At 21.3% G+C, this 11,987-nt stretch overlaps 1 protein-coding gene across 1 annotated transcript, besides 1 other annotated feature; it reads left to right on the top strand.

Moving 5' to 3' along the window:
* Window positions 1-495: 495 nt before the first annotated feature.
* Window positions 496-8,366, top strand: PRELSG_1445900 (reticulocyte binding protein, putative; the record flags this gene model as incomplete). Its single annotated transcript, XM_028679541.1, has 2 exons — window positions 496-550; window positions 664-8,366. 2 exons carry the CDS (start codon window positions 496-498, stop codon window positions 8,364-8,366), a joined length of 7,758 nt encoding a protein of 2,585 aa, XP_028535245.1.
* Window positions 8,367-10,982: 2,616 nt separating this feature from the next.
* Window positions 10,983-11,432: a repeat region.
* Window positions 11,433-11,987: the final 555 nt, after the last annotated feature.

Genomic DNA, 11,987 nt, shown 5'->3' with positions numbered 1-11,987 from the left:
CACGTATTTATACACGCGAATCTTTATATTGTGAACTTTCAACTCCGTTAACAATTTTTTCTATTTTCATTGTAACTTATAATAAGTTACTTAGATAAGCAACTTTCATTCATACCTTATTTTTTAAGTGTTAAAACTTTTTTTAACGTTTTAAAATAATTATTATACTCCTTTTAATTTTTTTTATGATTTTGTTTTTATTTTCCTAGTTTACACTTGCATTATCTTTGAATTGATATAATTTATTAAATTCTAGTTATGAATTATGTATATATATATATATAATTTTAATGTTTATTATTACTTAAGGTTATATTTTTATTATAATTTAAAAAAAAAGGAATTATAAAAATATCTTTTTACAAATAATTTGCAAAGGAGTATTCTAAACATGCATATGTACTAAAAGAAATGATAGTTAATTAAAAATTATATAATATCAATCTTTTTGAGAGTTAGAGAAAGAAAAGAAGTCACATTTTCATCACTTTAAATATGAAAGGAACAAAATTTACGATAGCTTATTTTTTCCTTACATTTTTCATTTTTGGTAATATATATCCATGCATATATTGTTATATTTCTATTATTTATGTTTTTAATAATTTTAATATTTTTGTTACTAGTCACTTTTTCATTTTTATGATATATACTTACATGCAGATCTAAGCCATGGGGAAAAAGTTCAAGTAGAATCAATTGAGTTTACATCGGACATACATTTACCATTTACTCCTAATTTAGTAGAAAAACAATTAGAAGACAAGTCTATTGCTAATTATAATACCAAAAAAAAGAAAAATTTAAAAATTTCAATTTCTTCAAACCCAACTAAATATAATAAAAAAATGGTTAAATTAAAAATTGAAGATAAAAAATCACCACATTTATACACAGATAAACAATATGTGGTCCTAAAAAATCATAATACTAGAATAGAACCATCTCATACTATTTATATAAAAAAGAATATCCCATATTTATCGAACAATTATGTTTATGATGAAGGAAAACAAAACAAGTTAAATAGTATTATGCATTCCTTTATTGATAAAGGAACAACAAATTTATTTGATGAATTATTCAGTTTTTACATTAGTTTAATTCATAAAATTAAGGAAAGCTTGGACAAAGCAAAAGAAATATATATTGCAGTATTATCATATGAAGATATGAAAATATATTTCGAGAACAGCCCCACATCTGAAAAATTTAATATTAATGTATCACCGTTAATTATAAAAATAAAAGATAAAGTAGAAACATATATGAGTTTCTGTGAAGAATCTAAAGATGATATAGAAAAAAAATATAATAAATTAATAGAACTTATGGGAAATAATAAAGAATTAAGTACATTTACAGAAATGCATAATCAAATTAAATCAAAGATTATAGAGGTAGAAACAAAATTAAATGAAGATTTTAAAGTTATTGAAAGTAAAAATTCGGAAGTTTATAATATATTAGATAAATTGATACAAGAGACTTATTGCGTAAATAAAGATTGTAGTAGTGTGAGTTTTCATTATGAAGGGAATGTTGTAAATCAATTTAGTGCGTTAAAAGTTGATATCGCGGATTGTCATTTTAATTCGGAAAAAATTTCGAATTTTATGAATTATGATAATAAGTTATTAAAAATTAAATATATAAACTTTTGTCAGAAAAAACATAAATTATCTTTTAGTTTATTAATGGAACAAATTATGGATATTGCAGAAACTCATAAAAAATATGAAGATATTTTTACTAAAAATATAGGTATTATTAAAAATGCTATGGTAGATCTAAGTTATGTAGATATGGACAGTGAAAATATAATGAAAACAATTAATAAATTTTCCTTCGCTTGTAAGGCAGTTTATACTGTAGCTGAATGGAAAGATACATTAATGACAATTTTTGATTCAAAAAAAGCTGAAATGTATACTTTATTTGACAAAATAAAAGAGGAATTGGAGCATAAAATATTTTCTATAGTTTATCCAGGGGATCTAGAAGCACGTAGTGAAATTTTTTCAAATTCACAAATTATATTAGGTAATATAGATCGTCTAATTTTTGAAAATTGTGAATTATTAGAAGGTTCATTATATGGTTACAGCAATCCAAGGATTTATACTATTAATAATGAACTTCTTAAAATATGTTCTCAATTATTTACACATAACATGAGTTTGAAAAGCAAACTTCGTTTGGTTAATGATCAGTACAATTTAATGAAACATGAACAATCTGAAGTAGATAAATTGAGAAAAAGTATACATTTTATAGGGAGAAATCAATTAGAAAATATTACAAGTGATATTGTTGATAAAGTGCGAAAAATGGAAAATATTGTAACATTAGCGAACGATAAACTTGAAGTGTTAAACGAAAATGATCAAGAATTGGTTAGTTTAAAAGAAAAAATTGATCAATTAATTAAACAATTTCAAGAAAAAAACGAAGAGCAAAAGGAACTAAAAAGGCAAGAAGATGAAGAGATAGAGCAAGCTGCAACAGATATTAAGCAGAACTTAGAACAGATTGAAGAAAAAATAAGCAAATTAAAGCCATTTATAGATTTAAAAGATAATTCAAATGAAGAATTAAATATTATTGAAAGAGTAATTGATATATCATCATGTAATAACAAAGATGAATTTACAACAGAAAAAGAAAAAATAAAAGAAAGAATGGAATTAGCTTTAAAATCTTTGCTTGGTAATGGAAAAATAGAAAAAGCATATAAAGAATTACCACATTATATATCTGAAAAAAAAAGATTAAATTATATGTTATATGATCTGGATACAGTTAATAATATATTAAAAGAGTTAAAACAGAAATGTGATGAACTAGATGAATTTATAAATAAAGGTACAACTATTGTGAATGATGAGGTAACAATTGAAGCAAGTAATCTTACACAGCTTAGGAATAATCTTATTATGAAATCATTTGAAGATTTACATAACAAAATGAATAATTCATATCAAAATTTTAACAATACATTGAGTTCTATAAATGAAAATATAGCTGATTGTGAAGAGAAAAGGAAAAAAATTAAAATATATGAAGATGATATAGCAGAAAGAAAAGGCGAATTTTTGGATAAGCTTATTGAGGAAGGTAACGATTCACTAAAAGGGGGGGATACATCTCAGGTTGTATTGGCTCTTAAAGAAGTTATTAAAGAAAATAAAATTTTCATATTAGAAAAAATAAGTGATGGAAGAAGTATTATAGATACTTTTAAAGGACAATTTGAATTATCCAGGAAAATAGAGAAATATAAAAGTTATCTTCAAAATAATCAAATTTTTGACAATATTAACTCTTTAAAGGCAAGTATTCATGAAATGAATGCAGATAACAAACTAAATGATTGTCAGTCAAGATATGATAGTGTTATATATTCAATAGATGATAGCATAAAAAAGGTTGAACTATCAAAAAGTATTATAGAAGGTGTTAAAATTTTAAATAAAGTTATAAATGAATCTAATAAAAATAACGAGTCCATTGAGCATTTAAAAGGAAATTTAAAGGAGTCAGATGAAAAAATTAATAAACACATGGTTTCCATTAATGAAGATAATTTGATAGAAGATGATGTAAAACAGAGACTTTTAGGTGAATTAAACAATGAAAAAAATAAAATAGAAGATGAAATAAGAAAAATTAGTGCATTAAAGGAAAGATCGAATGATTTAATAGAATCTTCTACAAATTTTAAAGAAACAGTCGGAAATTCTCTTGCTGAAGAAGATACAAGGGCTCATTCAAAAGATATATCAAGTAAAAAAGAAAAATTGGAATCTATTACAGGTGAAATAAGTAATTTAACAACAGCAATTACAGTACTAAGTTTTGGGGTTGATAGTTTAATTAACACTCAGAATAATGAAATTGCAAATTTAATTTATAATTTAATAATAAAATTAGAATGGGAAATAAAGAGTAAAGTAGAAAGAAGTTTGGGAATTTTAGAGGCAACAAAAGAGAGTTTCGAAAAATATAAATTTGAAAAAGATATAAAAAATATTTTTAGTGAAGAAAATAAGGAAGCACTAAACATAATATCTCAAAATATTATTACTTTCAAGAATTATATTAATACATATATGGAAAAATATTTAGAAATTAAAAAAAAATCAAAAAATATAGTTGATGAATCTGATAATCTAAAGAAAAGTATTGAGAATCTCGTTGACAAAAGAAGTAATATGAAAATGAATAATGGACAAATGAATACAATATTAGAAGACTTTAGTACATGGGAAGAAGAGTTACAAAATTTATTATCAAATATAAATGAAAAAAAATTAGAATATAAAAAAACTTTAGTATATGATTCTATGGATAGAATTATCTATCAAAAAAGAAGAAGTGATGAAGAAATAGAAACCATTAATCTTTACAATGAGAAAATTGATAAATTAAAGAAAAAAATAACTGATACCACAGAATGTGTATTAGAGAATTTTAATTATGAAGATTATACCAATGGTTCTAGAAGAAATCAGGAGAAAATAGATAGATTAGAACAAGAAGTTAGTATATTAAGAAATGAGGTATCCAATGCTAAAAGAGAAGATGAAATCCATGCCATTCATACGAATGTTAAACAAAAATTGAGAGAAGTTATAAATGAAAAGAGTAAAATAGATGATGTATCAAAAGTAATTAAGCATATGGAAAAATTGTTAATGCTAACAGAATTTAGTGTAGTAATGGAAGACATAGAAATGAATACTCCAAAGGTTAAGGAAGAAGAAGGACTTGTCAAAAAACAATTCACAGAATCAGAAAAAATGAAGGAGAACATATTGAGAGATTTCGAAAATGCAAAGAAATTAAAAGATTCGCTTATAAACAACTTAGATGAAAATTCAATTGATAGATGCATAGAGGAAGTTAAGGTAATTAGAGAAAACATTTTATCTAATATAGAAAATATAAATAATTTTTTAAAAGAAGCTGAAATACATAAAATAGCCTCTTTATTATATTTTAAAAATACTGTAAGAGGAAAAGAAAAAATAGAATATTTAAAAAATCATGATGAAGGTGAAAAAAAAGAAATAACTGAGCAAGTAATGGAAAATGTAAATAGGTATGTTCGTGAATCTGAAGATTATTCAAATAAGGCAGCTGAACATGCTCAGAAAACTAGTAAAAATTATGAATTATCTTCAGCATATGAAAAAAAGATCAATGATCTTTTAAAAGAACAGTTAATTTTAGCAGAAAAAATAAAGGTAGATATGAAAAAAAATGATGCAATATATGTGCAGATAGAAATTGAGGATGATTACTATAGTAATGAAAACTTATTAAAAAAATTAAAAGAAAAATTAATTAGACTAAAGCAAGAAGATTCTCATATGAAAAATGAGGATGGAACAAATAATGAAAAGTCTAGAGACGCATTTACTAAAATAGAAATTACAAGAGCAAATGCAAGCAACGTTCTATTAAATGTAGAGAAAATAGAAAATAGAATAATAGATATCCTAAATGAGGCTAAAATTGAAATGGAACCAATTTTAATGGGATATAAAGGAAATTATGATACATTAGATGAATTAAAAATAGAGAAAGAAAATTTAAAAAATGTTTCAAAAGTTTTAAAAGAACTTGAAGATAAAAGGAAAAATTTTAAAATTGAATTAAACGAACTTGGAATAATAGAGACTAAAGTTAATAGAATGGAAAACGAAATGAATATATACAAAAAAAATTATGAAGAAGGAATCTTAGAAGAAATAAAAAAGATATCTGATCAAGAGAAAAAAAATATAGAATTATTAAAAGAATCAATAAATTTAATTACTAAAAATGCAATTACATTTTTGAGGGATTCTGTATTAGGAGAAAATCATATTACACAAAAATTTGAAGATCCTGAAAGAAAATTGAATGAGATATATGACTCATTTAATAAATCGTACAAAGAAATAGAAAAAGATGCATTAATAATTTTAGAATCTTCTAAAACATATAATGATTTGAAAGAAAAAAAAGAAAAGGCTAAAATAGAAAAAGAAAAACTCATAGAACTAAACAAAGAAGTGAAAATTTTGTTGAGTAATATTAATGATATTAAAATAAACGAGGTACTAAGATTAATATTATTTATGAAAGATAAATTAGACAATATTAGTGAAAATGCTGATGAAGAGTATTTAAAATTGAAAGAGCATGCAGAAGACATTAAAAGAAATGTTCAAAATATGATAAATTCAAAAAGCATAATTGCTGCATTTAATGAATTAGATAATGCAAAACATAAATGTAGTGAGTTCAAAAAAAGGAAAATATCACATTCTTCTTATAAATACAATGCATATTCAATTTACAATGAAATATTTAAGGCATCAGAATTTATAGATATAGATATAGAAACAATATCAAATTTGAAAGGCCATAGCAATATAAATGATACAGAAGATATTGTTTTAAGTATACAAGGAGATTCATTTGATATAGATAGTAAAGAAAAGGAAAATGAAGAAAATATTATCAAAATGAAAAGCATTTATGAACAAATAAAAATAAGAGATGGATTAAAAAATAAAATTAGGGAAACAGCAAATGAAGTTGATAAAATTTTACTCAATGTGCAAAATTTACTTGAGAAATATAAGGAAATAAAAGAAGTAAATTCTGATGAGAAGGAATATGTTGAAATTTTAAAAAGTTCGAGAGAGTATGAAAATTTTATAGAAATGACTAATTATTATGAAGAAAAATATAATAAAATAGAGATAAAATTAAAAACAGATTCAATAATAACAGAACTTAATAAATATAAAAACTCTTTATATATTTTAGATGAGCTTATTGAAACATCAAATATAGAGGAGTTCACCGCAAACATATTAGAAAAAGTAAAAGGTGATATTAGTACTATTACGAATAAAGTTATTGATATAAATAATAATATTTCAGGAATTAATGCTTCTTATTATGAGTTATTAGAATTAAGAAGAAAATGTAAGTTATATTTTCTCTCTTTAATTATTACAACTATTAATACTGAGATATCAAAAGATGTAGTCATAATTAAAAAAGAGAAGGAATATATAGTTGCGTGTGTAGAATATATCATAAATAATTATAACCGCATAAATGATGACATTTATACAACAAATAAGTGTTTTTCTGGGTACCACATAAGTTTTTATGAATCAAATAATATTGAAGATTCAAATAAAGTTATGGAAGAATTTAAAATAGAAGAACAAAATGTATTGGAAAAAATAGATGATTTAAAAAGATCATTTTTAAGAGCAAATGAAAGAAGGAATTCGATATCTATAGATGAAAGTTTTCAGGAGATAAAATATCTCTATAAAGAATTTAAAAAAAAAAAAAAACATTTTAAAAATATTTTAAAAAAAATGAATGAAATAGAGTCAAAAGAAATAGAGAATAGTGCAAAAATATTCGCTAATATGGCAGAATCATATAAGAATGTTATTGAAAATGAAAAAGAGAAAATATTATATATCAAAGATGAGTTAAAAGAAATTGAATATTTCTTGAATAGTAAAGCTGGAAGATTACTTCTTATTGAGCCCATAGATGCAATAAGGAAAACGCTACAACATGAAAAAATTTATGATATAATTAAACATATAGAAATAAAATTAAATGGGTTAGAAAATCGCAATGATAATGAAGATAATAAATTAACGAATCACATTGAACAAATTCCATATTTAATAGAAAGAACAAGATTTTTACTGAAAGATGCAGAATTATACCAGAAAAAGATAGATCATAATCTATCAGAAGAAGAAAAAATGGAAATAGTAAATGAAGTAAATTATCATATAAATAATGCTAAGAGCTGGATAAAAAAATCAATGGACATTTTTGATAATATACAAAGTATGATAGGTCAAGGTAAAGAGTTTATATATGAGAACAATAATACCATTTTTTCAATTAATAATATTATAAAAAAAATTGATCAAAAAGAAAAAAATGAAAAGTGGTTGATTGACCACATAAAAAGTCATCTAGATGAAATTAATAAAGTAAAAGACAAAAATGTATTAATAGAAAATAATAATTATGATAATTCTCAATTTGAACAGTTAAATCAAGAAAAATATGAAGAGAATAATGAAAATGGGGGAAGTAAATTTTATCACTTAAATATTAAGGTAATAATAGGAATAATAATTGTGTTTCTATTATTTTCTAGCGGAATTATTTCAGTTTTATTTAAAAATAAAAATAAGCATATTAATGGCAAAAGTAATAAAAATGAAGTATATGAAACTCATGAAGGTTTTAATAATTTATACAACTTTGATAAAAAAGAAGTTATTGTAACACCTTTTGCTAATCATGAACAGTTTTAGAAAAAAAAAAGTTAAATTCTCCTTTTAATTTTTGTATTATATATATCTTTTGAGATTTTCTTTTTTTTAATACTAAATATTTTAATTTCATTTTATAATATATATTTTTCTTTTCATTTTTTTTTTATTATAATCCTCATTTTTTAGTTCATTTAAAAATTTCAAAAAAACATTATATTCTATTTTATTAACATTATATACTTTTTAATATTATATTTACATAATACAAATAAATTTTTAATAGTTTTACATATATATTTATATTTATTTTATGTTTCATTATACATAATATATAATTAAATATAAAATGCTATATAATTTAAACTTAACTTTTATCTTTTTTCTTTTTTCTTTTTTATAATAAAAAGTAAGTACATATTATAGTGTTGTTTTATTAATTGATTGCTCAATGTCTTTGTTAGAGTGCTAAACAAACAAATTAATAAAGAGCATGTATAAATAAATATACGTTTATATATATATATAATGTTTTCATATGATGCGTAATATTTAATTAGAATTAAATTTTATTGAATCTTTTAATAGACATGTTAAATTGTTATAAATGAGTTTTTATTTACAAAGAATCAGCATATTCTTTTAATTAAAAAAACACATACAATTTATAACAATTAACAAAAGTCAAAACTCTAATTTATTCAATGCTATTTCAAAAATATATATTGAATATAACATAAACATCATATTTATTCATTAAGTTTTTCATATAACTAAAAATTAATTCTCTTTTTAATTTAAAAAAAAAATAATTTCATTTTATTTTTTATATTTTTTAATTACAAAAATGTATATACAATAAAATAAACAACAAAAAAAAAATAACTTTATATATTTTTTTTTTTTATTTTTATTTTTTAACTAGAGTCAGTGCATGTCTGACTTATATTTTCCTGACTAGTAGCTCATTTTATTTTTACAAAAGGTTAATAACAATTTTTTATTAACTAAGTATACAAGATTTTCATGTTTAGTGATTGGATATTGATAAGATAAACTTTTTTTTGAGCTTATCTTTTTTTTTTTAAAAATAACGCCTCTATTTATATAATTGTGTAAATTATTTTTTGTAATATTATAATTGAAAAGTTATTAAGAAAAATATATATTTTATATTAAGGATATATCTTAATAGAAATATATGGATTATTATACATGAATTTTAATAATTTGAGCGATTAACCAAAATTTACTTTTACTAAAGTTCAAAAATGTATTATTTATTATAATGTCATAAAAATTCTAAAAGAATATTATAACCTAAAAAAAAATATATATATATATATAATAGATTAAATTCCTTTTAAGTATCATTAAGGTATATTTCGTTTTAACATGCTTTTCTTCATCTATATTAAAATGTACGATATATTTTTAGAAGAAAGATACCAAATATAATTAATAAAAAGCTAAATTATAAAATAAGAATGATTTAAGAAAAGAAAAAAAGGAATGAAACATATTAAATGATAGTACTATTTTTATCTGTTGGTTAATAAAAGATATTATTAATCTTTTATGATAAAATAATGATTTATTAATTTCCTGTTTAGTGACTTTGTTAGGGTATTAAACAAACAAATTAATAAAGAGAACGTATAACTAAATATACTTATTTTTATTATATACAGTAATATTTAATATTTATATAACCTTTAATTTGAATTAAGCAATTATGTATTGCTTAACAGATATGTATTTACTTTTTACAAATATATTCTTATTTTCAAAGAATAAGTATATTACTTTAATTAAATACACACAGAAAATTAAGTTCTAACAAATGACAAAAATTAAACTCTAAGTTATTTAATGTTATTTCAAAATATACAAATCGAATACAACACAAAAATTATACTTTTCATACATTAATTTTTATATTTCAATTAAAAATTAATAATTCCTCAGCTCAAACATCAACTCCCAAAAAAAAATTAAAATCTTTTTTTTTTTAAATTACAAAAAATATATAAAAAAAAATAAAGCTATATATATATATATATTTTTTTTTATAACGGGAGTCAGTGCATGGCCTCCTTATATTTTCTTAACTAGTAAGCTAATTTTATATTACAAAAGGTTAATAACATTTTTTTATTAACCAAATAGTTAAATCTACATACAGAAAATTATTAGTAATATATTCATTTTATAAAAAAGAAAAAAAAATGTATTTTTTTTTTGGAATATGATAAAAAAAGATTTCAATGAAACGTTTTTGTAAAGATTTTGTTCTTTTGTCAAATTGGTCAATGAATAAATTCATTGTTCTTAATTAGTATTCAGTTTTAAGTTTTGCTTTAATAAAACTTATTTATATATGTGCTTGATTAATTAAATAACATTAACCAATTAGTAAGACCAAATTTTACTTTGTCTTATCTCGGAGTTCATTGCATGCAGTAGCTAAGGTACTTGGGCTCTAGGCAACTTAGTGTGTCTAATAGGAGTTTTTTTTTAAGATATATATAGGCAACAATTATATTAATGTCTTTTTATTTCTTTTGGTTTATTTTTTTCTTTGAATACTTAAAAAAAAAAATTATAAGTTTTTTTTATACCTATTCTTTTGGAGAAAAGGAATGGAAAAAAGAATGGTGATTTATTAATTGAATATTCAGAGACTTGGATAAAAGTAACGAATATCCAAGTTAATAAAGAGAAAATTTTAGGACTCCTTTATAATTTTGTATTATAAATTCTATGTATAATATAAAAATAATTAAATCACCTTAATAAAAATAAGAGTCTATAAAAATTTAATAAAAATAAAAGCAATTCACTTGCTTGCTATCCTTTTCTTTTTCAATCTTTCTCCATAAAAAATTCATTCCCCCCGCAAAAAAAAATAATAAAAATAAAATATTTTTTTTTTTAAAAAAAATAATAAATAAAAAAAATAAAAAAGAAGATATAATATAATCATAACCCAGATATGTCAAAAAAAATAGTAATGTGACACACTAAGCTGATCAAGGTTCTAGTAACTTAACATTGCATGTAGTGTACTTCTAGATAAAGAAATAATTATTTAAGTTATAAATAATTGTTTAGTACTATGAAATTAACTACAAACATATATATAAGTTTTATTAAGATAAACCTCAAACTATACATTAAGGGCAATGAATTAATTCATTGACCAAATGGCAAGTGGATTACTCCAATTAATTTTTTTAACTTGCTATAGACTTTAGTTTTAAAAAATGGATTTAATTAATTTTGTATTATATAGAAAATTTAATACAAAATTATAAAGGAGTCCTAAAATTTGCTCTTTATTAACTTGGATATTCGTCACTTTTATTAAAGTCATTGAATAACCAAATAATAAACCACAGATCGAAATTTTTAAAATTAAAAAGTAAAACAAAAGTTTTTTTTTTATTAATATATTTAATATTTATGTATTTTAGAAATTTTGTTGAAAGTTATAATTTAGATTTTATCTCTTTTTGTTTAATTAAACAGTTTTTATATAAGCATAAATCTAACGAGTATCATAATTTTTAATAGAGCAAATAAAGATATAATTTTATTAAATAAATACCTCTGAAATTATAATTGCTTAGTTATGTAAATTTTATACATAAAATTTACATA

The sequence above is a fragment of the Plasmodium relictum genome, assembly GCF_900005765.1.
Source record: "Plasmodium relictum strain SGS1 genome assembly, chromosome: 14".
NCBI lineage: Eukaryota > Apicomplexa > Aconoidasida > Haemosporida > Plasmodiidae > Plasmodium > Plasmodium relictum.
The sequence above is the reverse complement of the archived record's forward strand: the minus strand, read 5'-3'. Positions and strand labels throughout refer to the sequence as shown.